Source organism: Zonotrichia albicollis, chromosome 9 (assembly GCF_047830755.1).
Source record: "Zonotrichia albicollis isolate bZonAlb1 chromosome 9, bZonAlb1.hap1, whole genome shotgun sequence".
NCBI classification, from domain to species: domain Eukaryota; kingdom Metazoa; phylum Chordata; class Aves; order Passeriformes; family Passerellidae; genus Zonotrichia; species Zonotrichia albicollis.
The window spans coordinates 41,225,064-41,252,509 of record NC_133827.1 but is presented as its reverse complement, the minus strand read 5'-3'; the positions used below and the strand labels follow the sequence as shown (position 1 = coordinate 41,252,509).

At 50.9% G+C, this 27,446-nt stretch overlaps 1 protein-coding gene across 3 annotated transcripts in view; it reads right to left on the bottom strand.

Annotated features, from left to right (window-relative positions):
- Nucleotides 1-900: 900 nt before the first annotated feature.
- VEPH1 (ventricular zone expressed PH domain containing 1) overlaps nt 901-27,446 on the bottom strand; it is a 61,009-nt gene continuing 34,463 nt past the window's right edge. For 2 of the 3 annotated variants that reach the window (XM_074547542.1, XM_074547541.1), the window contains exons 8-15: nt 27,114-27,337; nt 21,787-21,996; nt 20,468-20,862; nt 12,858-12,997; nt 10,976-11,110; nt 7,718-7,835; nt 2,761-2,897; nt 902-1,943 (exon numbers count right to left, since the gene is read on the bottom strand). In XM_074547542.1, coding sequence (XP_074403643.1) covers nt 1,707-1,943; nt 2,761-2,897; nt 7,718-7,835; nt 10,976-11,110; nt 12,858-12,997; nt 20,468-20,862; nt 21,787-21,996; nt 27,114-27,337 — 1,596 coding nt within the window. In that variant the 3' untranslated portion in view covers nt 902-1,706. Of the gene's footprint in view, nt 1,944-2,760; nt 2,898-7,717; nt 7,836-10,975; nt 11,111-12,857; nt 12,998-20,467; nt 20,863-21,786; nt 21,997-27,113; nt 27,338-27,446 lie in introns of all 3 variants that reach the window. The other variant, XM_074547543.1, reaches the window with a different exon arrangement.

The following is a 27,446-nucleotide window of genomic DNA, read 5'->3' as shown; positions in this document are numbered from 1 at the left end:
GTTTGAAAAAGAACCAACAAAAGCTATTTATACATTTGCTTGAGAAGTCCCCTGCTCTCATTCTCCACTGCATTGATGATCTCTGTGTTTCTCCTTTTAGGAGGGTGGCTGGAAGAAGCTGCCAGCTGAATTTCTGTTTTATTCTCCTCCAAGTTTTAATTGAAGTCAGGAGAAGTGTGGCTGGCCTCCCTATTTTGGGGAATCATTTCCTGGCACAGCACCCGGGGTGCCTCTGACTCCAGAGCATCCCATCCCATATTGCTCCCATCGGGCTGAAGGGGAGCCTGTGAGTGCCTGGGGACAGCAAGTGACAAAGTTCTCACCTGTGAATTGACTTCATCCCCCACAGACCCAGTGGTTTGTCCTGAGGGCAAGGTGAGGATTTGTTGGTCCAAGTGTTGAGGATTAAATGGACAAAATCTCCTTTCCTCATCTCCCAGACCTCCTGTGGAAATCTCCCATCCTGTGTCCATCCTCACCCTTGTCCTGCTGCTCTTCCATGCTGGGTTTCCATATCTTCTGTGACTAAATTTGGCTTTGACAAGGTTCTTCTGATCACTCTGCCACATTCCAGGATCTGACACCCATCCCCATGTTTTAGCTGATACAAGGATATTTAGGAATCTGAACATTTCACGTCTTTCCCAAGAGCTTTGGGAAGTCTGGAGCCACTTTTGAGTATTTTGGTTTCACTCCCCACCCTGCACTCCCTGTGCTGATCCCACCTGTGGCCTCACCATGTCCCTGCAAGTCCCCTGGAGCACCACTGTCCCCTGGGGCCACCACAATGGGAAGTGATTCAAAGTCAGTTTTTTCCTCATTTTTCCACATTTCTGCCAACAATTTTTTTTGCCAAAGATACATTTTGCTAGGTTGGAATATTTCAAATTTTATTTCTACTCAGCCTTGAAAAAATCTCTGAGCTCATTTCATCACCTGCAGGCTCCTCATTCTTTTTTTTGCCCACCTTTTTTCCTTTCAGTCTCTTCTACAGCACTTCCTCCACTTTGGAATCATTTGAAAGTAACAAAGAAAATCAAACAAACTGGGTGTTTTCCAGATTTGCAGAAATTTTGAAAAGTTACAGAATGGAGAAGAGAATTAAGAAAAAAAAAAGGAAAATTTAAAAATTACATTCAGTTACAAAGTAGAGTGAAAGCAGGAAAAAAAGAGGGAAAATCAAACCAGTTAAATATTTAAAATTATTTTCCAGCCATACAAAATCTTTCAAATTTCCCAATTTAAATCTGACAGCAGCAGCAGCATGGACACACATAAATAATAAAAGGATAAAGTCCACTGGGATTAAATAAGGAAAATTAACTTTTTACACTGAATAATTGAGGAAAGCAGAAAATCCTCACTGCTGGCATTCTCTTGGCAGTGTCAGAGACCTGGTGCACCTCAGGGCTGGGTTTCTAACCACCTTCCCTGGCTGGCAGGTCATCAGAAGAACCCAGGATGTCCCCAGGGAAGGTGGCAGCTGCTCCTGGGGCAGTGTCCCCATGGCTCCCACAGTGGGACATTGTCCCAGAGTGTTCCTGGTGTCTCCCTGGCTGCCAGAGCTCTGTTGTTGGTTATCCTGACAGGTGAGATGCCACTGTCCCTCTCCCTGCTCTGTGCCCCACAGGCCCTGGGGTGGCCTCAGGGTGGCCCTGTGGTGCCATTCGGGCAGGGTTTGGTGGCCCAGGGTCACAGGTCACAGGTCACAGGTAGGTGGTGGCCTCGCGGCTGTGGCGCTGGCGGGCCTGGGCCACGGCCACGTTGAGGCACTGCAGCCACTGCTCGGCGTTCTTCTCGTCCTTGGCCTTGAGCACGTAGCTCCTGCTGTCCGTGAAGATCTCGAAGGCGCGGGGCACGCTCCGGTCCCGCCGCTTCTTGGGCAGCACCTTCACACTCTGCACCTTGCTCAGCTCGATGGGACACTCGTCAGGGTCGTCCTTCTGCAGCACGGGGGACAGGGCTGGGTCACCGGGCAGGAACCACCCCTCACAAACTGCCCAGGGTCACCTGGGGGAACCACCCCTCACAAACTGCCCAGGGTCACCCAGAGGAACCAGCCCTCACAAACTGCCCAGGGTCACCCAGGGGGAGGAACCAGCCCTCACAAACTGCCCAGGGTCACCTGGGGGAACCACCCCTCACAAACTGCCCAGGGTCACTGGGGGGAGGAACCACCCCTCACAAACTGCCCAGGGCTCTTGGCAGTGCCTCAGGCCGGCTTGGAGCAGGGCCTGGAGCAGCTAGGACAATGAAAGGAGCCCCTGCCATGGCAGGGGTGGCACTGGATGGGCTTTAAGGTCCCTTCCAGCTCAAACCACTCTGGGATTCTGTGAATTTATCCTTCTTTGTGAAGATGTTCCCAGCTGCCACATCTTGTGGCTACCCTGTCCCTGGCAATGTCCAAGGCTACGGGGCTTGGAGCAGCCTGAGATAGTGGAAGGTGTCCCTGCCACGGCAGGGGGATGGAATGAGATGGTCTTTATGCCCCCTGAAAGTTGGGGACCCAGCAGTGACAGCTCCTGGGCAGCACTCTGGCTGCCCTTGGTGTTCCCTGCCATGCACTTTGTGAGTGGGAAAACCACCATGGGCAAAGCTGAGGGGTGAAAGCCTCTGGGAAAACCAGAACAGCAAAGCTCAGGGGTGAAAGCCCATGGGAAAAGCACCATGGGCAGATGTGAGGGCTGCAGCCCCAGGAGCAGGAGCAGGACAGGGAGCAGGATCAGGAGCAGGGAGCAGGGCAGCGGCTCTGTGACTCACGGATTTGCCCCTGCGGAACAGCAGCTGGTTGCCAGCCAGGGTGAAGTAGCGCGTTTTCCACCTCTTGATGAACTTCCAGCGGACCTGCTTCTCCTTCAGCCTGCCCTCCATCAGGGGCTGCCCGTCCTGGTTCATGCCTGGGGAGGGGAGCACGCGGCCAGGGTTAGTGCTGTTCTCCCTGCTCCCAGCCAGGGTCAGTGCTGCCCTCCCTGGTCCCCACTAAGGGCTCTGCCGTGCCTCAGGATGGTTGTGCTGCCTCCTCATCCTCCCAGCCTCCAGCATTCAGCTCTCACTTCACACTGACAGCTCAGCCCTCAGCCATGTCCTGCTGGGGAGGCTGAGCAGATGGAGCTGACAGCTCACAGCCCTCTTCCATCTCCTCTCTACTCCCTCAGCCATCCCAAACCCCTCCCCAGCCCTGCAGGGCCCATTTCTGGCCTTGGGCACTGCCAGGGATGCAGGGGCAGCCACAGCTGCTCTGGACACCCTGTGCCAGGGCCTGCCAACCCTCCCAGGAGGAATTCCTTCCCAGGATCCCACCTAACCCTGCTCTCTGGCAGTTTAAAGCCCTGACATCTCCTAGGGGTCTCTTTTTCCTTTCTCTTCTGTCTTTACATCAATGGCCAGGACACAGAGGATCAGCTAGACCAGAGGGCAGTGCACAGGCAGTCTGAGCAGGGATGTTTTGGACGGGGTGTTTGCCTTGGAGCCCATCCCAGCATCTGTCAGAGGGGCAGTGATCCCTGGCTGGCTGCTCTCCCAGCCCCCTGTCCCTCCAGCCCTGCTTTTCCTTGAAAGCCTTCGCTGCCATGGGCAGCTCCCGAGCCCAAAGCTGTGCCCAAGTGCCACCCAAGGCAGTGCCAATGCCTTTATGGCCTCCTGGGCACCCAGCCCCTGTCTGGAAGGGGGCACAGCAAGGCCAGGACGAGGCATAGCTGTAGATAAAGGACGTGAAGGACGTGTCCTTCCCCCAGCGCTGTTTTCCTTGGCAGCGAGGCTGGCGGGGGGTGCAGTGTGCACTCGTGCAATTTCCTCAGGAAAGACCATAAATATTTCTGTCTCTGCAGGCAGGGAGCGCCTGGAAGGAGCTGGATGAATGAGAAGGGGCTGGCAGAGCCTCAGGGCCGGGGGAGCTGCAGCTGTGGGTGCCACAGGAGGAGCAGGCCGTGCTCTGCCCCACTGCAGCCCTGGCTCCAGAGCCATTTGGGTATTTCTGTGCCAGCCCCATCACAGCACCCAGCCTGGCATGGGGCACACTAAAGCACAGGGTTGCTTTCTCCCTGTATGGATATTGTCACTGCAAAAGGGGATGCATTCCCCAAGAGGCTGCTTTGGGGATGCACCCTCTCCCCCCCCACACTTTAGTGGGACAGAACCACACTTTAGTGTCCCCCGTACTAAAAACTTTGTAATTTGTTAAATATTGTTCCCTGCCTGGCTCCTGGCTCCACAGGAACATCTTCAATCCCCTTCCAGAGCCATAGGAACATGCTTGAACCAAGCCAGGAGGGGTAAAGCACAAAAGGCTCAGGGACCAGATGATACTGAGATAGTTTGTGGTCATGAGAAGGGAAGTGAATGTGCAATTTTGGCCTAAAGTGAATTTTTATGGCCAAAATCTTTCAAACCCAGGACTTGCTAAGAAATGTTGATGTCTGTAAGGAGCCAGTGGCTTTAGGCAGTGCTACCAGAGGACTCTCCTGTGTGTGCACAGAGGAGCTGGGGGAGTTCTGGAGGCAGCTTCCAAAGTGGCCCTAATGAATCCGATGCCAGCGCGTCTGAGGGGCTCATTAGGAGAGAGAGATTCAAGCAAGATAAGAATAAAGCTCCTTTCCAATGTTTTTCTAAGTCCTTCTGCTTATTTTCCTTGCGGTTGGCTTCACAGAATCCCAGAATAGCTCAGCTGGGAGGCAGCTCCAGGGGTCTCTGCTCCAGCTCCAAGCAGGGTCACCCACGGGGTCAGACTGGGTAGGATTTATCCACGTGGGACTTGAAAAATCTCCACAACATCTCTGGGCAGGCTTGGTATCCTCATGGTGGGAAAGCTTTCACTCACAGGGAACAGCTCCTGTCCAACATCCCTCTAAATCTCTCCCCTTTCAGTTTGAAAAGGTCATGAAATATCCAAAGGTCTTGAAACACCTATTTTTTCTTAAATCATCTCAATTTAGACACACTGACTCCAGTTTAACCCTGAGTAGTTCCCGTTGATGTGTCTGTTGGAATTTTCTACTTTCCATCTTGCTTTCTTTGCAGACCTACAACACATCCAGCTCTAAGCAGTTTGGGTACTGAATAAAAAGTTAAAAACCCTCCAAACCCTTCTAAGATGAACTTGAGACAGACAAAACCCAAAGCTTTAAATCTTGAATTTGATGAAACATAAAATCCTCCACAAGAATTCATGAATGATCTCAGTGATAATAAACCCCTGTGAACTTGAAAGAATGGAATGTGTGGCAGATAAATGCAATTAACCTCGGGGAATATGGATTCAGTCTCTTCCATTAATCACCACGTTGGGTTTTGCTGAAAACCTGGAAGGAGCACATTGCTGGATGCCACTTTTGCTGATTCCCCAGTGAGGATTAGAGCTGGGCTCCTTTGTTTCTCTGGGTAGCTGGCACTGCAGGAAGGGATAATTTATTCCCAACTTAAGGTGGTGTTGGCTTTCTCAGGGAATTGCAGTTTTCCAGAGGGATTCCCAAACACCCTCAGTTTTCCCCCAATCCCAGATCCTTGCCCATGGCTCCTCTGCAGCCCCCAGGGATCCCTGCCTGGCTTTGTGAGCTTCCAGAGGGGGAAGGAGCTGGAATTGCCTCAATTCCCTCAGTGCTCTCCAGTGGTTTTGGGGAATGTTTTGTGCAAGAGCTGCTGGAGCCAAGCCCCCAGTGCAGGGGGCTGTGCTGGAATGGGGCTCCCAGCAGGCAGCTTGTCCCAACAGGAGGAATCCTGGTGCTTTGCAGCCCTCCAGGTGGCTGTGCTGGAACGGTGTGAGCTCCTGTTCCTGCCCTGAGTCCAGGGAACAATTCCTGTCCAATTGGTTTCAGATCAGCAGGGGTTGTGGCAATGCTGCTCCTCAGAGCAGGAAAAGCCAATCCAGGGTGATTGAACAGCCCTTCTGCAGAAGTGTGGCTGTACAAGACATGCTTTGGCACCACAAGAATGCATGAGGAGGAGTCAAACTTTCTCCAGTTGTCACTGTGGGTGCATCAACCACTTTGCCTCAGCTTAACTGGTTCTTTCCACACAGGATCAGCTTCCAGCCCCAAAATGCCTCCCAGCTACGGCCAAACAGGAATCACAGAAACATGGAATGGTTTGGGCTGAAAGGATCTTAAATATCATCTCATCCCAGCCCTGCCATGGCAGGGACCCCTCCCACTGCTCCAACCCCAGTGTCCAACCTGGTCTGGGCACTGCCAGGGATCCAGGGGCAGCCACAGCTGCTCTGGAATCCCATCCCAAAGCAAGGCCAGGCTTTAAGGCTGTCTTTGACCAAGTCTGCAGGATACATGGCATCTTGCACCACGGCATCCAAAAAATGCAACAAAACCCAAGCAGAACAATAATAGAAAAAAAATTTGCCTCTGAATTCCTCCTTCAACAGGAATTCGGTTGCTAAACAGAATTGCTGAGAGGAAGAAGTGGCTTTCTTGCCTCTCAAAAGTATTTCAGATGTCAAAGGGTCTTTCACACTCTGGAATGAAAATAAAAGAGATGTTTCACAGCCTTTAAATTCCTTACCAATCCAAGGAGAGCTCCAAATCCTTGCTTGTGTCAGATCCTACGAACCCAGAGAGACCCTGCAGGGTCTCCCACTCTGCCACAGCTCTGCAGCACCAACACAAAGGTGGAGTTGCCACTCCCTGCAGATTTTCATTCTACTGAGCTCCCTCTTCCACCTCGCCTTCCTCAGCTTTCACATGACCCATTCATGGAATTTATTTTCTTGGTTTTTCCAAAGGCCTTTGGAGCTCAGAAGCAAATCATGACACTCACAATGAGCCTTTCTTACAGAAATTCTTTTAAAGTGAGACAAAGAGAGGAACTGCTGATGAAAAGGACAGTTACAGCCAGGAGAGCAGGAGTGAGGCAAGGCTGGACTGCTTAAATGTCTTTGGAAATTCAGACCAAAGTTGCTTCAGTAAGCTTTGACATTTCAAGCAAGAGTCTCGTTTTCCTCATCGCTCACCATCCCTGACGTGGTGGAAACCACACTGAGAGCTCTGTGGAGATGAAGTTTTAACCCAGAGCAGGGTTTCTGTCCTGGTCCTGCAGTCCCAGGGGAGCTGGGGAAGGAGAAGATGCTCAAACAGCCACGGAGTGAGCAGGGGCAGCCCAGCCTGCAGCAGCAGCTGGCCACTGCTGCAAGACTTCCTAAATTCAGGGTTGATGCAGCCTGAAGAGACACTAACTGTTAGAATAAATCTCTGAAACAGCCAATTAGTCAAACACTTGGCCAAAACAGTCCAAATTCTTGGCCAGGACTGGTCAGACTTTTACAGAGTGGCAGAAAGGATCTGAGAACAAGATTCCTCTGCACTGCTGCCTGCTAGAGAGCTTCAAAAGGAGCTCAGACCTGGGAAAAAGCCTGGTTTCCCCATTTCCCACTCACCCCTCTTTTCCTATACTGAAGTATTCTGCCTTTATAAGACTTAATCACATGTCCCTAAGGAGATGTGCACTGTGGAGCAAATTACATTAAAGCAAACAATTCTGAGAGTGAAGAAAGCAGGAACCAGGTATTATTTCTGTGCCAATGTGTCCCAGATTTGGGGTCGTGTCCCTCTAAGCACACACCAAACCAGGTTTGGGCCTGACTCCCTCTCCTAAGATGACTTTAATGGAGAATTCCAACTAAAATAGCCACTGGAAGGTTTGGTTTCCCCTTTCCCCACCATGCCACACACCCAGCACGAGCAGTGAGCTTCACCCAGGCAGGACCCCCCTGTACCTGTTGCCTTCTCAGGGTTGTTGCACATGAAGCACTGCCAGGCTCCTGCCTCCTCGCTGTAGCCAAACAAGTCAAAGAACCTCACCTCCTCCAGGTGCATCTGAACGCTCTCCAGGTCCTGCAGGGAGGAGAGAAACCAAACTGGTGAGGGGAGGAAGCACCAGAGCCCCAAATCCAGAGGGACACAGGGGACCCTTCCCATGGCTCCTGCAGAGGGACAAGGGCACTGAGCTGGGCAGGACAGGGCACTGAGCTGGGCACTGAGCTGGGCACTAAGCTGGGCACTAAGCTGGGCAGGAATGGGCACTGAGCTGGGCACTGAGCTGGGCAGGACAGGGCACCGAGCTGGGCACTGAGCTGGGCAGGACAGGGCACTCAGCTGGGCAGGAATGGGCACTGAGCTGGGCAGGAATGGGCACTGAGCTGGGCAGGACAGGACAGCACACAGGGACAAGGCTGACAGAAAGCCTGGGAGCTTCCCCATCCCATGAAAAATCTGGTGGTGGCTGCCATGAGGCAACTCTGGCCTGAAAGAGAGCAAATCCCACTGAAATATCAGTGCAGAAAGCTGCCTGCTCCACTCTGCACCCCAGCACACGTTAAACAACCTGCAAGGAGCCACTTCAGGAGGGAAGAGCCAAATTGGAGAGGAGAGATTTATCTCATCCCTGTGCTCCATCACCCTGAGAGGCTCAGAGAGCCCCAAGGTGGCCCTTCCTTGTGCCACTGAACAGAAAGGAGAGGGGAGAGCAGAACAACTCACAGATCAAAAATGTTAATTGAGCCCTTAAAGCAACAAAGGGATCCCCGAGGAGCAGGCACCAGCTCGGGGCTGGCACAGGAGCTCCCTGGGCTGGGCACACTCAGGGCTCTGATCAGGAGCCCTGCACAGCCCAGGAGGAGCCACATCTGGGAGTGCTTTGCTCCTGGCACACCTCGAGCCGTGCTGAATGGAGAAATCCGTGTTTTCTGTGGCATGGAGAGGCTGCCCAGTGGAACACAGCGAGCTCAGTGTGAGCCAGGCCCTCAGAGCTGCTCCAGGGATCACCACAGCTGAAGGCATTTCTCAGAATTCATCTGGAGTGGAGCACTGATCTCACACATGACTCTCCAGGTTTGGAAAATGCTTTAGAATCCATATTGGAAAACATTTATCACTTTTCACTGTTCCAGGGGCTCCAGCCCAGTGTCCAGCCTGGCCTTGGGCACTGCAGGGGCAGCCACAGCTGTGCCAGGGCCTGCCCACCCTGCCAGCCAGGAATTCCCTCCCAACATCTCATCCCACCCTGAAAAGGCATTTCAGACTCTGCCATAACACAATGCATAAGCTTAGTGTCAAATAAAGCAGCCAATGTTGATGCTGCCTTTGCACCAACACACTTCAAATTAAAAAGTGCTGTACTTAATGAAGCAACACACCCCCAGAATTTGGCTTCCTGGACCTACTGGCAGAGGAATAGCACCAACAAATACAATAATTTGTCCAATAATTCACAATGTCTGAGGTCCTGTTAGCAGTGAGAAGAACTTCTGAGATTGACAAATTGCAATTATGACAGAAGCTGTGGAAAGTAAGGACTAGGTCACGCAGGGAATGTTCCAGGCAGATTTTTTGGAATTGCAAAAGCTAAAGAAAACCTTCTTTATGGCAGTCCTTGTCCTCATTCCCAGGAAACTGAATGGGAATTGCACTAGAGACAAACTCGGGCTCTTAGTAGTAAACAAAACCAGAACAAGCTCTGGTTCTGTGATAATAAAAGAACCAAACAGAAAATCAATCCAGCAGCAAAGAGCAGAGCCAGGAGAGGACCTGGAGTGCCAGAGCAGCTCAGAGGGTCCCAGCTGTCCCTCTGTCCTCAGCCCCAGGGCTGCTCCCTGCTCCAGGCCCTGCTGGACCCCAGACCCTGCAGAGAGCAGGATCTCAGGATCCCCTCCCAGCCCTGCAGCTCTGGGAACTCTCAGGTGTTGGAGCCCTGATTGCTGAGAATTTTGGGTTTTCTGTGCTGCCAGGCACTGACCCCCAGGAGGCCATAGAGAAAGATCCCAAAATGGAAGGATGGAACTGGGATTGTGGGTGTGGGGTTTGAATAGAAATGTGTGACATCACAGGGTGGGAAACTCAGAGTTTAAGGGTTTAGAATACAGTAATAGATATAAAGCAAGGTGGAGGTTGTAGGGCAGAGGCTGCTCCTTCTTCTCCAGCTTCTCCTCCATGGGTTTGGGTGGTTTTGTGTAATTGGATAAAAAAGTCCTCGTTGCAGGCCATGGGTGGTTGGTTTTGTGTTAAAAGTAAAACTAATTGAGGTGTCATTTCTTAATTGGGCAGTTTATCCTTAAAAGGCCTTGCAGAGAGAGAGATGGGTCTCCATTTTTAGTTTGTTGGAGTGAAGTGCTGCAGGGCTTAGGGTTTGTGAGACTGTGACATGGATAAGAGCTAACAAACATCTGAGTCCAAACAAGTGAAGCCATGCTGAGCAGCAAAGCTGCTCTAAAGCCCCTGCATGAGCCAGGCCTGGGTTCAACAGCAGCTCAGACCCTTAGCACAGCTCCTCTGTGTGTGAGCAAACCTGGCCCCAAAGCTGCTCTCAGATGTGGGGGTGTCCCACTCCTCTGAGCCCCAGCAGCGTTCCCACTCCTTCACCACATCACCCTGGGAGTTCAGAAGGTGTTCCTAACAAAACTGTGGTTTTAAATCAGCCACAGGCTTGGTAATTTAATCCTATTCCACCAGACATCTCCATGCCCACAATATTCTGAGAGAGTGTTGTAAAATCATGTTTGACAACTCATTTCATCCAAATGAGCTGGATGGAGATGCTCAGGAATAAATAGATATTTGTTTTCCAATCCTACAGTGGCCTTTTCCAAGCAGCTGATGAATAGCTTGGATAGAGCATTCACTGAAATCCTGGAGACAGAAAAGAGCTTTGGGCTGCAATCCCTTCAGCTGATGGGGGTAACTAATGGCACATGTGCAGACAAATAACTCCATAAAATCCAGGGCTGGATTTTTAGTGTTTAGCTGGGTGAACTTCCAAGGGCTCCCAACACCCCAGAGCAGCAGCTGGGCTGAGCCTGGAGCTCCAGACTGAGAGCAGGACCAAACCCAGGTGCCCAACATGGGTCAGTTCAGGGGTGGGAACCAGCCTGGGCACCTTCCAAAGCACAGCACAAAACAGCCCTGGACACAGAAAGGGCTCCAAAGTGCAGGGCCAAGTCCTCCTGCTCTTTTAACCAGTGAGGGAAGTGCCCCCTTACCTTCTGGTGAGGGAAGGTGTTCTGGATCATGGCAGTCTCAAAGCTGTGCGTGCCCTTGAGCTGGGTCTTCTCCCACAGCGCCCTGAGGACTTGCACAGAGCTGCTGTGCATGGACAGAGGTTCTGCAAACAGGCTCTGCAGGAAACATTGGGAATGACTTCAGGTGTTTGTTCACTCAGGTGTTACCAAACAGCATCTTGTGCTCACACTGGGACAGCCAGGAGAACCAGGGGTGAGCCCTGGGGAGCTCTGATGGATCCACGGGCTCACAACTGGATAAACACCAAACATCTCAGCTCCTCTGGGCTGTCTGAGGCTTATTGCACACAACACCAAGCACCTCAGTTCCTCCTATTGCACATCCCACAGCTCTGAGGATTCCCCTTCAATGGCCACTGCACAGTGAGTGACCCAACAGCCCCAGCTCTGTGGGGCATCCTGTCACAGACATCTTCTATGGAAAATCCTTTCCTTAGGATTTTTCCTCCTGAGAAGCTGAGGGGCCTCAGGAACAAACTGTAAACAATGGTTATCTGCTGCTGTGGAATGCAACAGGTGCATCTGGGATTGGTCTCATGTGGTTGTTTCTAATTAATGGCCAATCACAGTCAGCTGGCTGAGACAGAGAGTCCAAGCCACAAACCTTTGTTATCATTCCTTCTTTTTCTATTCTTAGCCAGCCTTCTGATGAGAACCTTTTCTTCTATTCTTTTAGTATAGTTTTAATGTAATATATAAAATAAAATAATAAATCAAGCCTTCTGAAACATGGAGTCAACATTCTCATCTCTTCCCTCATCCTGGGACCCCTGTGACCACAGTCACAGCATCCCTGCTCACACAGCAGCCCTGTGGCTGGGAATGTTTGTGCCTCTCCTCCATCTCCTCCGTGATCTTTTAATTAAAGAATGCATTTACACGCAGGAGCCAAGATAGGAGCGCACAACAAATCTGATTTTCCATACTGCAAATATTTGATTTCACAATATGGGCAACGTCCTTCAAATGTGGGATTCCTGGATGGACTTTCTGTCTCCTCTGTCTGAGCAAACCCCTCCAGCCTAATCCTGCTGTCCTGCACTAATAATTTCCCAATTTCTATCCAAGGGTTTTGAAACACAGTAGAGCTCTCCATTATTATTTTTTTAAATTAACTGACCAGTGTTCTTGAAAAGTAATTATTTCTAGGAAAACACCCAGGGCAGAGCAATTCAGGCTGTTCCATCCACAGCTCCCCTCGCTGTGTGAATTTTGGATAAGTCCTGGGGGCTCCCAAGGCTGCCTTAGATGGCATGAACTGCAGTGAAATGCTCCGTGTGTGTTAAGAACCTGAACATTGTATTTCAGCTCAAACCCCACCTGTTCCATCTGGAAGTGTGAATGTAGGGCTCTCTCTTCGTTTCACACTATTTGTAACCTGTTAGGAAATTCCACACTTGTGCAAGTACTGGGCTGTTCTTGGAATCAATATTAACCACAGGAGAATCACCTGAAGGGTGGTGGAACAGCACTGGGCTGATTTACAAATCCTGCTCAGTCCAAACCTCTGCAGTAAAACCCCAGTGGGTTCTGCCCCTCCAGCCTCCTGGAGTTCTGCCTCAATAAGAACAATATGCTTTGGTCCCACTTTTTAAAGAACAATGTGCTTTGGTGCCACCTTTTTATCCCCAGACTTTGTAATCTCCCCAGCCAGTTTGAATTTGGGGTATTTAACAGAAATACAAAAACTTATAAAGCACAAAATAACTTCAGTGGAAGGAGTTCCTGAGGGACCACAAGGGTCACAAGTGGCTGTGAGTTAGGGGTGCATTTAATGAGTTTAACCATGAAACATTCTTGTCCAAGGAGCAGCCCAGAGGGGCCCTGGCTGGTGTGGGCTCACCTGCTGGAACAGGAACATGATGTGGATCCAGAGGGGAGGCTGCTGGCTCACCAGGGTGAAGCTGGATTTGCTGTACAGGCAGTAGTGGCCCTTCAGGGGACAGCTGAAGAACAGCTTTGCCACACAGCTTTGAACAGAATCTGCAAAGGCAAACATGGCATGTAAAAACCAGCTATAAAGCAGAGAGGGAACTCAGTGCTGGGGTGCCAGAGCCATGGGGGAAAATATTCCACTGGGCAGGTTCCAGCATCCCACTTTGGGATTTTCTGCATTTTCAGTGACAATCTGTGACACTGACACCTTGTCCTGGCAATGCATCCTTTTGTAGCTCTGGTAAACTCATTCCTCACATGTCACACCTTTACATGAAACACTGAACTTATTACATTTCCTTTCTATGCATTCACATCTTGATTAGATAGAAAATGTTAGAACCAAGCATGTCAAGCCTGTCTGAGGTGGACACACAAGCTGCCTCTGCTCTTGTCAGGAGATCCAGAACCCATCCCTGCTTACTCACGTTTTCTCCAAAGTCACAACTCATTTTTCCAGCCAAGCATTTCTTTGAGCATTTTCTTCCTTCCCCTTCTCCCCACAGTGACTCACCAGGACAGCAAGGGACTGACTCACACCCCTGCACGGCTGGGCCATGAGCAACACCCCCAGCAGGGAAAAAGGGGGGATAAATCCACTTCTCTGGGAGCATGGCATAAAAGGCACTCACTTGGATTACTGGCTGTGGGCAAAACTTGAGTTTCATCACCCAAACCTGCCAGATCTCACCCAAACCTGTTCACTGCACGGAGGAGCTGGGGAGCCAGAGGGGTTAATGAGGCCATCCTGGACCCTGGGGCACATGGAAGCACACAAGGACGTGTGCAAGGAGGCTGCTGACAGATGCTGCTCCAAACTGCAGACCCCTCACAGATGCTGCAATAACCCTCACTCATGCACTCAAGCAGAAATCGGGCTTGGCCTGGGGCCAGCTGTGTGAAAAGTTGATGTTTCATGATGGGAAATGACTCTTAGCTAAAAATGACCCCAAAGCACGTGAGGAGGAAGGTGAGGAGCAGCAGGCAGCTTGTCCCTCCTCCTGCCTGGAACACAGGCATTGCTCTCCCAGTTCCAAACACAGGGGCTGGCAGAAACCTGGGGGCAGAAGGGGCAGGGCTGCAGCCCCTGGAGGGAAAAGGCACCAGGGAGGATCTGCTTGGGGGGCTGGAAGGGCATTCCTGAACGCTGACAAAAATGGCCAAGGATCTGTGGAGAGGCTCCCAAGGAAGTGCTTAGCAGGGTTTGTGGTGACGCTGGGGAGCACACGGGCGCTGGGGACACGTGCCAAAACCAACGGCAGCTCCAAGCACAGCCCTGGCTGCCTGAGCACAGGGTTCCTGGAAAACTGCAGCCCTCGTTTGTCACCACCACTGCAGAAAGCTCCTTCCCAGAGCATCTGCCAGGCTCTGGGGTGAGCTGGGAGCTCCTCGGGGCTGCCTTGCTCTGTTTGAAGTGCTGGGTTTGGCACTGGCTGAGCAGCAGCCCACGTTTGCTACGTGCAGCTTTCAGCAGCTCCTGAGGAGCCACCAGGATCCACCTCTGACAGGGAATATCAGTTATTCCATGTCAGCAGAGCCAGGGGATCATGGAGTGCCTTGGGTTGGAAGGGACTTTAAACACCATCTCATTTCACCCACTGTCCCAGATGCTCCAAACCCCAGTGTCCAGCCTGGCCTTGGGCACTGCCAGGGATCCAGGGGCAGCCACAGCTGCTCTGGGAATCCCATCCCATCCATCCCAGCCAGGAATTCCTCCCCAGCATCCCATCCATCCCTGCCCTCTGGCACTTTAAGACCATCTTCTCCTGTCCTTTCATTATCTGCCAGGTTCTCCTCCTTCCCCAGCCTTGGCAGGAGAGTCCAGGCACCACAAGAACAGGATTTTGAAACACAAGAACATGTGAAGAGCACCACGAGACACCAACCCACCCACAGAGTCACCAAGTGCCCCAGAAGGCTGATCAGGACCCCAAGGAAAGGTTCCTCAGCCAAGGAACATTTCTCAGCCCAGCTCTTGGCGCTTCTCTGCCTTCCAGCAGGGGAATAAGCAACAGCTCCTTCCTCCTGCAGGAAACAAGGGAATATATGTTGCAATTTTAAAGTTCACAACTGAGTGGTTGTGCCTGGGGAAAAGGAACAAAGCATAACCAGAAGAATGTCAGCAGAGCTGTTAATTGTTACCTATTCCAGCTTCACATGCTGGGCTGAACCAGGAGGGTGCAGAGTCACTGGCTCTGGGAACAATTAATGTGTTATTTGATTTACATTGGTGATCCTTTACTATTAAATGAAATCTCTTAATAGGAGTAAAAGTATGCTCATAAATTTCCTGAATAGAATCAAACCCATGCATAAACATGGAACCAATAAGAAATGGATGCAACTTTTTAAATTTTGGGTTTAAGCTTTTTCAGCTTCCTCAGTTTCCTTTGCCTGACCTCTTCAGTTTGGGTTACAAAAAGTATGCAAACAATAAACACGTTTATAGGAGGAGAGGGCAAGTTTTAAAGCAAGCAGCTTCAAGAAGTGCAGCTTTATATTGTTTTTAACACACTAACTTTGTGTGCAGGGCATAACTCAGGCCAAGGTGTGAGTTAGACCAAGAGAAGGCAGGGCTGTAATGGGGATGGGCACCAAAAACGAGGCACTCAGCACAGACTCCACATCCAAGGGGCAAATCCAGGGCTCAGAAGCCATGAAATCATCCCAGAATCACAGACTGGGTTGGAAAGGCCTCAAAGTTCCTGTTCTACCCCCACTTCCTTCCCCTAGACCAGCCTGCTCCAAGCCCCGTCCAAGCCCTGTGGTTGATGGCACCACCACAGGAGTGTCCCAGCTGCCAGGCGAAGGCCACCTGGAGAGCAGCCTGCTCCCAGGGCAGCTGTGAGGGCCCAGGATGTGCCACACGTGGGTGAGGGCAGCAGGGGACAGCTGGTCACATCCCCAACACTGCTGTGGCACCGGGAATCTCTCCTTGGTCTGACAAGGTGGATCACCAGGAGCATGATGGCCACCCTGAGCGGTGGCACTGCCATCCTGAGTGGTGGCACTGCCATCGTGAGCTGTGGCCATCCCCAGTGGTGACACTGCCACCCTGAGCGGTGGCACTGCCATCCCCAGTAGTGGCACTGCCAACCTGAATGGTGGCACTGCCATCCCCAGTAGTGGCACTGCCAACCTGAGTGGTGCCATTGCCATCCTGAGTGGCGGCACTGCCATCCCCAGAGGTGACACTGCCATCCTCAGTGGTGGCACTGCCATCTCCAGGAGTGGCAGCGCCATCCTGAGTAGTGACAATGCCATCCCCAGTGGTGGCACTACCATCGTAAGCTGTGGTAATACCATCCTTAGTGGTGGCACCGCCATCCCCAGCAATGACACTGCCATCCCCAATGGTGGCACAATGGCCATCCTGAGATGTGGCACCACCATTCCCAGCAGTGGCACTGCCATCCTGAGCTGTGGCACTGCCATCCCCAGCGCTGGCACTGCCCTGCCCCTGGCTCCCTGGCCCCTGGGGCATTGGGATGCCAGCCCTGCCGAAGGAATGCCAGCCCTGCCGATGGAATGCCAGCCCTGCCAATGGAATGCCAGCCCTGCCAATGGAATGCCAGCCCAGTGGATGGAATGCCAGCCCAGTGGATGGAATGCCAGCCGATGTTCACAGAGCAGCTCCCTGGGCCTGCTCTCCCGAGCCTGCCCAGCCCTGTGATCCCCGTGCAGCACCCGAGGCCCATCTGTTCCCAATCAGGGGCTGCTGATGGAATGCTGGAATCCAGCAGGGCTGAGCAGGGCTGAGCACTGCAGGGGAGCAATGAGCTTTTCCATGCACGCCGCCATCTGGTCCCCATTAGCCCTGGGTACCACATAAAACATAATAACAACCACACTGGGGGCCAGCACGCTGCAACCTGCTCCCCCTGCTGCCTCCCCCTCTGCCAGGCTCCCAGCAATGCTCATGGATGGGTTTCCTCCTGCATGGCACCAGAGCCAGCAGGGACTGCTGCAAAATGGTTCCCATGAAATGGTTTCATGTTTTTCCTTGGGTGTCGCTGGATTGGCCTCAGTGAGTGAGGGGAAATGATTCCCTGCTGTCCCAGGGTCTGTCCTTCCAGAAGGAGCCTGGAGATGGCAAATCCTCCAGCATCCTTGACACACAGATGTCATCAGATGCTCTCCTTGCAGCAGCTCACTCCACATTCAAAGCTCTGGGCATTAACAGAGGCCTTTTAACCCAAATTACCTAAAATTGGAGCAGAACTAGAGCAGAACATCAGGGCCTGTCCCTGCCATGCCCAAACCCAGCAGCTGGGCAGGTCCTGCCTGGGAATGGCTGCACCCATTCCATATCCACATATATTCCATATCCATATCCAAGGACACACAGGGCCATGGCTCTGAGGCACTGTCCTGGCAGGGGTGGGAAACAAGGAGAGCAGAAATCCTGATCAGAAATCCTGATCCACCAGGAGAATACAGCATCCCAACCCATCCCAGAAAATATGGGTGAGGAAAACGCTGCTGAACTCCATGAAAATGAAGAGCCTGACAAATATGGTGGCTTGTTGTTTTTCTCTTCTTTTGAGGAAAAGATCCCCAGGATGATGAGACTTTAAGTGATGAACATGACATAAAAAAATGCCTCAAATTGCATCAGGTACGTCAGAGGTGTGGGTCAGGGCACAAGGTTCCAAGCTAAGTAAGAACTGAACCAATAAATGGATTTTTGTGGGTTTGGGTTCCTTCTTTCTGCCCCAGCTCAAATCTCCTCTGTGACTGCAGTGTTATTCCAAAAAAATTCCCTTATGCACGTGAGCCTGGTGTTGCAGCCTGTCTGCTCTGTGAAACACCCCCAGCTCAGCCCTTTTCTTTAGGATAAACCCCTCTGGCCCACAGCCCAGTGCTAGCACTGCTCCTGCTGCAGGATCATCACCCAATTCTCAGCTCTGCCCTGCCCAAGGCACAGCCAGCCAAAAACAGTAAACATTCAACAGCTCGGCTGACATGGCAATTTTTCAAGGTCTGTACGAGGCATCTTCAAACTGTCACAGACAGTTCATGGATCCACCCTGACACTTCTTAACCTGCAGCCCTTCCCAGCTGTAAAATCTGACACTCCAGTTAATATTGCATCCATTTGGACACGGAATATAAATTGAATGGGCTTAGAAGTCAATGAGGAGCCTGCAAATCACACCCTGTAAAGCAAAAATACTCCGTGAGGGGTAAGACCTACACAGCAAACATCTGAGTCAAGAGCAAGAAAGCCAATTTGCAAATCACAGACAATTTAGCAGAGCAGAGGTGCCTATTTTGTGTGTTTTGAGCTCGCCTCTGACAACTTCATGGCGTGTTCTGCAGCACCTGGATGGGGGCAGGCACTCAGTTAATCCTCTCAGTCACTGGAGATATTGCAAATCTCTTTTCCAGGCTGCAGAGGCCATTTATCCCCACACGGAGGTCTCTGATTTTCCTCACACTCCTGCAGCCACTCTCATCCTTTATTCCCCAGACTGAGGCTCTAATTAATGCAGGCAGTCCCAGAATGGTTTGGGCTGGAAGGGACCTTGGAGCCCCTCCAGCTCCAGGCAGGGACACCTTCCCTGTGTCACTACTGCCCAGATCTGAGGGTCCTGCAGGAAAACTGGGATATTCCCAAGGTCCTGTCCTCACCAGCACACCCCAATCTGGAGGAGCCCCAGTCTGGGGTTAGGAATGAGGAATTCTGCCCATTCCCAGACAGGCTGCCCCAGATCAGACACCAGCAGCAAGAGATGCCAGCAGGGGTGGAACTCTGGCCAGGAGAGCAGAATTTGGCCCATCACCCTTGGACATTCTTCTAAATTCTCCTTTATTAACACCCTGCTGACCCCCAGAGCTGCCACTCGAAATCCCAGGAAAGGCCTGAGCAGGGAAAGGAAAGGTTGGGAAATGTGCACTATTGCAACACATTCTGCCACTATTTCCTCCAAATACTCTGTGTCATGAGGGGCTGCTCTGGGGTTCTTATCTTTTCATATCTTCCATGTCTCACACATTAAATCTCCAGTTCAGACTCCCCCACAGCCAACATAAAATCAGCCAACTATATTTATTAATGTTTTCTAATCTTGTTTTTCTCTGCTAAATACGTTGGTGAAATGTAAAACACGCCTTTGAGTGGGCCCTGTTGGAGTTTGGGGATCTCTGAAGCGCAATAACTGCAGGTTTTTGGAGAGCTCTATGCAATATCTGAAATATTAACAGAGCTGTCCCCTGTGGAATGAGCAGGGCTGCATTTCTTCAACAGATTTAGAGCGAGCCCCATAAATCTGTGCTTTGCACATGTGTCCCTGCTCAAGGAATTTCCCTAGGAATGCTAGCTGAGGATTTTCAGGAAATTACAATAGTTTGAATGAATTTAGAAATAGTCACATGCCTAGGATGTATCATAAGAGGTATTGCAGAAAGGAAACTGAGCAATACATTAAAAAAATACTCAATATATGGGATTTCATTAATGTGGGGTCAGAGCACTCAGCACTTCAAAAACCACATTGTTCACTCTCATGTTTTCACTGCAATTTTATGCAACACAAGTTTTGTCCTTAATTCTACCAGATAACTATTTCAACTACTAACTCTGGAATTTAAGGTATTTAGGAAATTCTTCAGAAGCATAAGCTTTTAAAATATATAGAGAGAAAGAATTATATCCCTTATATATAGATAAAGAATTATATCCCTTTTATGAGTGGAAACTGCTTTTCCATTTTTTGACCACTAAGAAAGGAAAGAAATAAATCTTTTATCAACTTCAGTTGATGCTTGTTGGAGCTGAGGTGCCGCTGTATTAGAAGGTGATGTTTGAAGTGACTGGAAATTTAATTTATTAAAGTAAATTAAATTCATTGTGGCGGCTGCTCTGGGATCGACGTGGCCCATGGAAAGGTTGGGCTGTGAACAGCTCATGGCCACCACTGAGGGGTTGGATGCACCCAGATTCACCTCAAGGAGAATAAAGGAGGAGGTTCCCAGCCCTGCCCAGCCCAACCCATCCACTTCAAAGAGGAGCAGATCACAGACCCACCAGGGATGAAAGCAGCAAACATTAAAGCAGCCCAGGCACTGGTGAGATGGGATCCAATCCAACCCAGCCCATTGGGGATCTCACTCCAATGTACCCTCAGGGAGTTTTGGGGTTGGAATGAGCTGTCCTGAGGGTCCTGACCTTTGTTGTCCTAATCCAGCTGAATGAATAACTTGGTAATGAGGAAGGACCCCTAAATCTGCCCCAAACCAACCCAGCCTGGAGCTGGGAATGTCCCTTCCTGCCCTGCCTTGTGCCCAGAGGCTCTGCCACCCTCAGGGCCCACTCCCCATCACATCCAGAAGGAAATGTCTGGGAGAGGCAGGGGATGTGTCCCTGGAGGACATGAATGCTGGAAGGGTTCAGAAGATTCCATTTGGGAACTGCTGTTTTCTGCAGCTGCTGTTCCTCCCTGCCTGTGCTGGGTCTCTGCTCCCCTTTGGGCCCTGGGTGGGTACAGAAGCCCCTGGGGGGCTCAATCTGCTTACCTTCGATCACACACTGCTCAGGGATGGGAATCCTCCTCCCCATCTCCATCACAAACTCCTTGACCTTGCCCAGGTTCTCCTTCAGGTGCAGGTACAGCTTGTCCTGGTGCTGCACAGGGCCCGTGGCTGCCTCTGCCCTTCCCTGCAGGGCCTTTTCTGGGCTCAGCCCTGGCACACTGCCTGCCTGGGGCTGCTCAGCACTGTGCGGTGAGAGCAGGCAGCTGCCCAGGGGCCCTGCCTTGGCCTGCACCCCACAGGGCTCCTGCTGCTGCTCCTGGCTGAGGCAGAGCTCGGAGAAGGAGATGCCAGCAGGGATGTCCCCACTGTCCTCGTCTGTCCCTCCCTCTGAGCTCAGCCCCTTCACCCTGAGCGTGTGCAGGGCCAGGCTCTTGGACCTGCAGGGAGGAAAGGAAAAAGGGTTTGGAACAGAGGTAGGGCACAAAAATCCCCCAGAACGTGCCCTGTGCAGCTCCCTCAGAGAGCCCAGTGTGGGCTCACCCAGCCAGGGGCAAGAACCTGCTGGAAATCTGCATTTCCCCAGCCAGGCTCAAGCCCCAGCTTTAATAAACAAATGAAATGGAGCAATATCCAAATGATATCCACATATCCCAATATCTGCCACGGGGGAGCAAGGCTGCCCCTCTGCAAGGATCCTGGAGCCCTGGCGTGGTGTGGCTGCTGTACCAATCCCACTAGAAAATGGCAAGCAGCAATTTCACTGAACCAGGGCCCTGCCTCCAGCCCTTCCTGCCCTGTAATCCTGCTGGGGATGGCAAAAGTGGCTGAAAGGGCAGATTCTGGGGCAGGAAGAGCAGAGCTCTGTGTGGAGCTGTGGGGCAGGGACAGCCTGAGGAGCCTGTGGGTGACACTACTGTCACTGATAAATGCTGTTAGTGGTAACACCCAAAAAGCTCTCAGGACCTTCCTGTCTGTGATATCTCAATGCAGGGCTTTTTTCCCTGCCCTTTTTGCAGCTTTAGGGCCCAGAAAAGATTAAATGGGTTCTCCAGGGCAGCTGTGGCTGCCCCTGGATCCCTGGCAGTGCCCAAGGCCACGCTGGACATTGGGGACAGTGGGAGGTGTCCCTGCCATGGCAGGGGTGGCACTGGATGGGTTTTGAGGTCCCTTCCAACCCAAACCATTCTGGGATTTAGAAAGATTTCATCCAGCCCTTAAGTTTATGGATGTAAAAATCAGTTAAATTTAGGGTTATGCTGCCTGTGGGTATTCCATGAGCAGACCAAACCCTCCGTGTTTGGATAAAGTTTTATGACAGAACTGATCTCCCTGAAGCCCTCACACATTTTCCAGAGCCATACCTGTTAAACCTCATATCCTTCCTTTCTTCTTTAGAGACCTGGCCCAGGCTGTATCTCCTCACTGAGCCGGGGGTGCTGTTGTCCACATTGATTTTCTCTTCAAAAGCCTGGATTTTAACTTGCAACTTTTCATCTTCTTCACTGCCGTTCACGACAGATTTTAAATCATCCAGTGGTACAGGACATTCTGCCTCAGGGTCCTTTTCCATCCTGAGGAGGCAGAAAGCAGAGGTTTAACTCTGGCACACTCTGCTCATTGTGCTGATGCTGTGTCTGTGCCTGGGACTTGTGGTTTGGATCTGGTAAAGTAATTATGTTTAAACAGAGATTCCCTGAGGTTATTTTCAGGAACATCTTCTAGATCAACATCTCTGATGGGTCAGAAGCATTGAACATCTCTGACAACCCTGGGTTGGAAACTGCCAAGCACCAGCAAATCACATCTCTGTCCCTGAGAGTCAAAAGTTTTTCATCTGAACTCAAGCCATTCTCTCGAAATTGCTAAACACTGACTTATTGCATTATTTTCACAAGGCAAAAGTCAAGTTATTTGCAGGCTTTATAGAATTCTGTGGTTTTAAAGCTTTGACCAAAGTACATGCAGTTCTTACTGAATTACTGCCCTCTGAGAAATAAAAATACCTTTTAAAATTCAGGAAAAGTTATGAGCAACGTGACTCCAGCTCAGCAAAGAGAAAATGAAGAGTTAAAATGAACTTGTAGGACTGCAGGGCAAGTAGTTCTGTTTTGGATTTCTTATGTTTGTCTTAAAATCACAGGATCAGAGAACCAGGGAATGGTGTGGGTTGGAAGGGACCTCAAAGCCCATCCATGGGCAGGGACACCTTCCTCTGTCCCAGGCTGCTCCAAACCCTGTCCAACCTGGCCTTGGGCACTGCCAGGGGTGGGCAGCCACAATATGGAACATTTTAATGCAAAACTCAAAGGTAACCTTCAAATAAATTGAAGGGAAGCCGTTGATCTCACAGGCCAAAAAGAAATCTGCTGGAAAAGACACTGGTGGTAAAAATGTGCTGGGTTCCCTCAAGCAGCTTTGGAAATGGCTTTTTCTGGGTTCCTGCATTGCTCAGAGCTTGCACAGAGACTCAGCTCCTCTGAATATTTGGCCATTTGCTGGAAATCTGAATTTTGAGTGTCCTTACTCTGCCTTGGAGAAGCAGCAGGACTGGATTTCCCAGGGACCAACGCAAGAGCATCACTGCTCCTTCCCCTGTCCCTGCCCTGCTGGGGTGATGGGAACATTCCCATCTCACTCCTGCAGCACCAAAACCATGGAGCAGCACAGAGCAAACAGGAATCTCTTGGAAAATCAGGGAGATTGGACAGTATTTACTTTTTAAACTCCACCCACAGCTCTAAAACAAGTTTGTTATGTTTCTGACTATTTCTCTGTTTGATTTTCTTTTTTTTTCCCCCAATGAACAAACATCTGAATAGCTAAATCTGTAAAGCATGGATATATAAAACCACAAGTGAGGGGTTTAACACAGCCCTTCCAGAGCAGCAGAGCCTCACAAGTCACACTCACAGTGGGGGAGCCCATTAAAAACTCCCCAAACTGCACATTACCAATTGTAAAAAGCCAGGTTTTTACAAAACAGCCAGAAATGTGGCATCACAAAATGCACTTTTCACTTGTTTTGATAAAGGCAGCTCAGGGTATTTCTCAGGGGAGCTGGCAAGTTTTGTCTTGCTTTGTTTTTAATTCAAGCAACATCTCGTAATATATTAACACTGAGGAGCACTTGAAAAATATTCTTCTGTAATAAAGACCCTTGATGTGACCTCTCCTAACAAATCTTTCTGGGGATGTAGGACAAGATTTAATTTATTGGAAAGCAGTCACTCCAGCACAGCTCCCAACACTGCTGCCATTGTGGGGGCTGAGCTCTGAGGAAAACTCCTTTTCCCTGTGTAAATATGGGCAAAGCCTCAGGCACAGAGAGGGGATTGATGGACTGATGGGCCCTGGGAGTGACAGAGCCCAACCAGGGAGCCCTGGTGGTGTTTGGGATTAAAAATGGTGTTTCAAACAGCACCTCTTTGTCCAGCCTCCTCCTGCCGGGCTCCCATGGCTTTGTGAAGGGAGTGCAAGGAAGCACTTCTCCTAAAGAACCACAAAATCATTATGGATGCAAAAGAAACGTGGATGAATCTTGTTCTCTGTGTTTAGAACACAAAAAAGTCACTCCTAGGGTGTGGAGGGTGGGCTCCTCAAGCCACCATCCCACTGCTGCCCCTGCTGGTGCCAGGATCCCCAAGTGGGAAGCAGAGGGTCCCGAGTGCCCAGGGGCTCTCCTGTGCACCAGCCCTGTGCCCACATCAGCTCCTTGGGAAGCCAAAGGCACAAACCCCCACAAAGCCATCACTGAGGGCTCCATCCCACCCCCCTGCACCCCTGGCAGCCCTTCCAGCTCCTGTCAGACCAACCATTGCCTGCAGCCTTGGCAAGAGGCACTGCTGAGGCTGCTGGGGCAGGATCAGCTCACACCAAAGCTCTTTGCAGGAGGAGGAGGAGGAGGGTGCACGAGCTCATGGGGAAACCATCATCCAAAAACAGTGCCAGGCTGCTGATGGCTTCATGCTTTAAATGCTCTGGGCAAAGGCACCTCAGTGCCCAGGTGATGCATTAGCACCAAGGGAATTTCTCCACACCAGCAGTGGGGTGCTCACCGTGGGGAAAAGAGCACCCCAAAGGGAGATTGATGAAAATACAGCTGGGCTTGTGGCCAGGGCTTCACCTCTGTGCCCATGGAGGCCACAAGGATGGGTCAGGTGTTCGTGGTTTGTTAAGGTAGAGAAAATCACCTCCTCAAACTGGATGGACAAGAGAGTTTGAAGAAGGCAAGTGGTGGAGGAAAGATCATGGAACTGTCAGCAGAATCCCAGACTGGGTTGGGGGGACCTTAAAGCTCATCCCATTCCACCCCCTTCCACTGGGCCCTTCCCACAGTCCCAGGTGCTCACAGCCCTGTTCCAACCTGGCCTTGGGCACTGCCAGGGATGCAGGGGCTGCCACAGCTGCTCTGGGCACCTGTGCCAGGGCCTGCCCACCCTCTGAGCAAAGAACTGCCTCATATTTAACCTAAATCCTGTGCCAGTGTCAGACAATTCCAAGCAGCCACAGCACCTGAGGAGCAGCACTGGTGCAGCCCCTTAAGCTCAGCTCTTCCCCAGAACAAGGACTTTGATGATTTCTTCCCCTTTAATTGACTACACTGCCCCTCTAGGTTGGATAAGTCCATTAAAACCCTGCATATGTTCTTTAAAAGCCCCTCTGGGACTGAATAACTTGCAATTTTGGGACAGTAAGGAGCAGCAGGGCATGGCCTGGTTTTAATTATGCTCCTCAGTCCCTGCATGTAAAATTCCCTGTGTCAAACAACGCCAGGCCAGCCATGGCTCTGAAAAAATCAGCTTTTCCTTATGTAAACACAGGAGTTTTGGAAGGAATTGCTGTAATCCAGGCCCACAGTTTAAAATCCTGCTTTCCCTTCACAGCACAACCACCCTGGATTGCTGCTCTTTAGCTACAGCAGCTCCAGAGCTGGGAGGGCACTTCCACCTTCACATCTGGACTGGTCCCACAGCCCAAGCACGAGTCAAAACCAGCTCTGCTTAAATCAGCAGGGAGCTCTTGTTCAGCCTTGTCTGATTGAGCTGATACTCTGCCCGAAATGTAAAACCAAATAGCTAAAAACTGTGAAAAACCAGCATTTTGCTGTGATCCCTCACAGCCACGTTGAGATACTGAGGGCACAGAGGGTTGGGGAGGGAATGAAATGTAAAATAAATAAAGAAATAAATAAAATCAAGGAGCAGAGAGAGAAAATCATCTGTAACCACACTCACACAGACAATGAAGCTTCTGCTCTTCAGCCAGTCCTTAACAAAGAGAATTTTAGCTAGAAACAGCCAGATTTTGATGAAAACCTTGTTTTTAACTGGGTTTTCTTAGCAGCTCTAGAGATAAATGTTAAGCCCAGAATATAATAAGGAACAGGAATATCACAGTGTTTTAACAAACCAAGTAATTTTCAACCATAAATGGAGGGACCACAATGGGTTGGGAATGCCAAGGGCTGCTTTCTGCTGAGGTTCTGCCACCAGGTGAGGCTTGGACATTTCTCACAGCCCTCTAGTCAGATGAGGGGCTCTGTCTGGGTTCCTCTCCTTTCTCATTTCTACCTCTCTCCAGGACACCAATTATTTGTTTCTCCACTGACCTCAGTGTTTTGTCTCCACTGCTCCCAGTCTGGCTCCAGGGCTGGCCTTCACTGTCAGGAGTTTTCTGACACCTGTGTTCCATTTTCCCAAAGAATCGCTACTCCTGTGTGCCCCCCTGACCTACTGCAGCATACACAACTCGCATTCTCAGTCTCTCACTAATGAGAAGTGACTGCCAGCCTGTATTTAAATAACATTCCTATCCTCACTGTGACAAACCCCACAACACTTCAACCTCAGGATGCGCAGTCAGAAACAGCTGAGCAAGCAGAACATCTCACTGTGGATGCCTCAGAAATTCTTTTCAGACTTTTTTTTGGGCAAATCTTCATCAGGGAGCTAGGCCAGCCATTGTTCTCCTCACCCTCAGTGGGCATTTTCTAGAATAAACTCACTGATAATTGTGAGCTTGACTTCACTGACTTATTTTTAACCGAGGCTTTTTTAGCTTGCTTGAATTTACTTATCTGGGGCATGGCTTTCTTCATGGCAATGGGAGCATATTTAACGGGAATTTTGGTGCCTCACAGTGATGTCTAGAGAGGTTACTTGGAACAGAGGCTGGGCAGTGATAAAGGAATAAAGTAGGGATTTATGAAAAGGTTTTTACAGGATATACCTTGGGCAGTGCAAGAGCCTGGCCATGGCTCTGCCCAAGATGGACTCAAGATGGACCCAGAGTCATGATTTTTTACACTTTTACAAGTTTCGGTCCATTTCCACATTGGGGTTAATTGCCCAATTCCAGCTCCAGGTGATGCAGTCCCACCCTCCCAGTTTGCTCTCCTCAATTCAGCGTTTGCACCTTTTGGGCACAAAGCAGAGGCGTCCCTGGTTCTGGGGCTGGACAGGGATGGTTCTGTGTGCCTGAGCTGTACAGCGAACACTTTCTGTGGAGTTCAGAGTCACACAGGGCAGTGCAGGATCTGGGAACTGTGCAGGACAGGGATGGTTCTGTGTGCCTGAGCTGTACAGCAAACACTTTCTATGGAGTTCAGAGTCACAGCAGGGCAGTGCAGGATCTGGGAACCGTGCAAGCCGAGCTGCAGGCGCGGGCAGGGCAGTGAGAGCAGCAGTACCTGGCTGCAGCCGCGGTGCCGTCGGTGCCGAGCTGCCGCGCCAGCAGCCGCGCGATGGCAGAGAAGCTGTTGCTCATGCGGTAGATGTCCCTGCTCTGGGAGCCCAGGATGCTCGAGAAGCTGTCGGTGAGGCTCTTGATCTCCAGCAGCAGGAGGTGGTGAAAGGAGTGCTCCATGTTGGCCAGCTGGTTCACCAGATACAGCAGGGAGGCTCTGGCTCGCTCCTGGGCAGCGTGGGGAGATAAGAACAGGGCTGAACACACGAATTCATTGTTTGCTGCTCTCAGGGGTTTGTGTGCTGGTTCTGAGTCACCGTCCCTGGGGAAGAGTGGC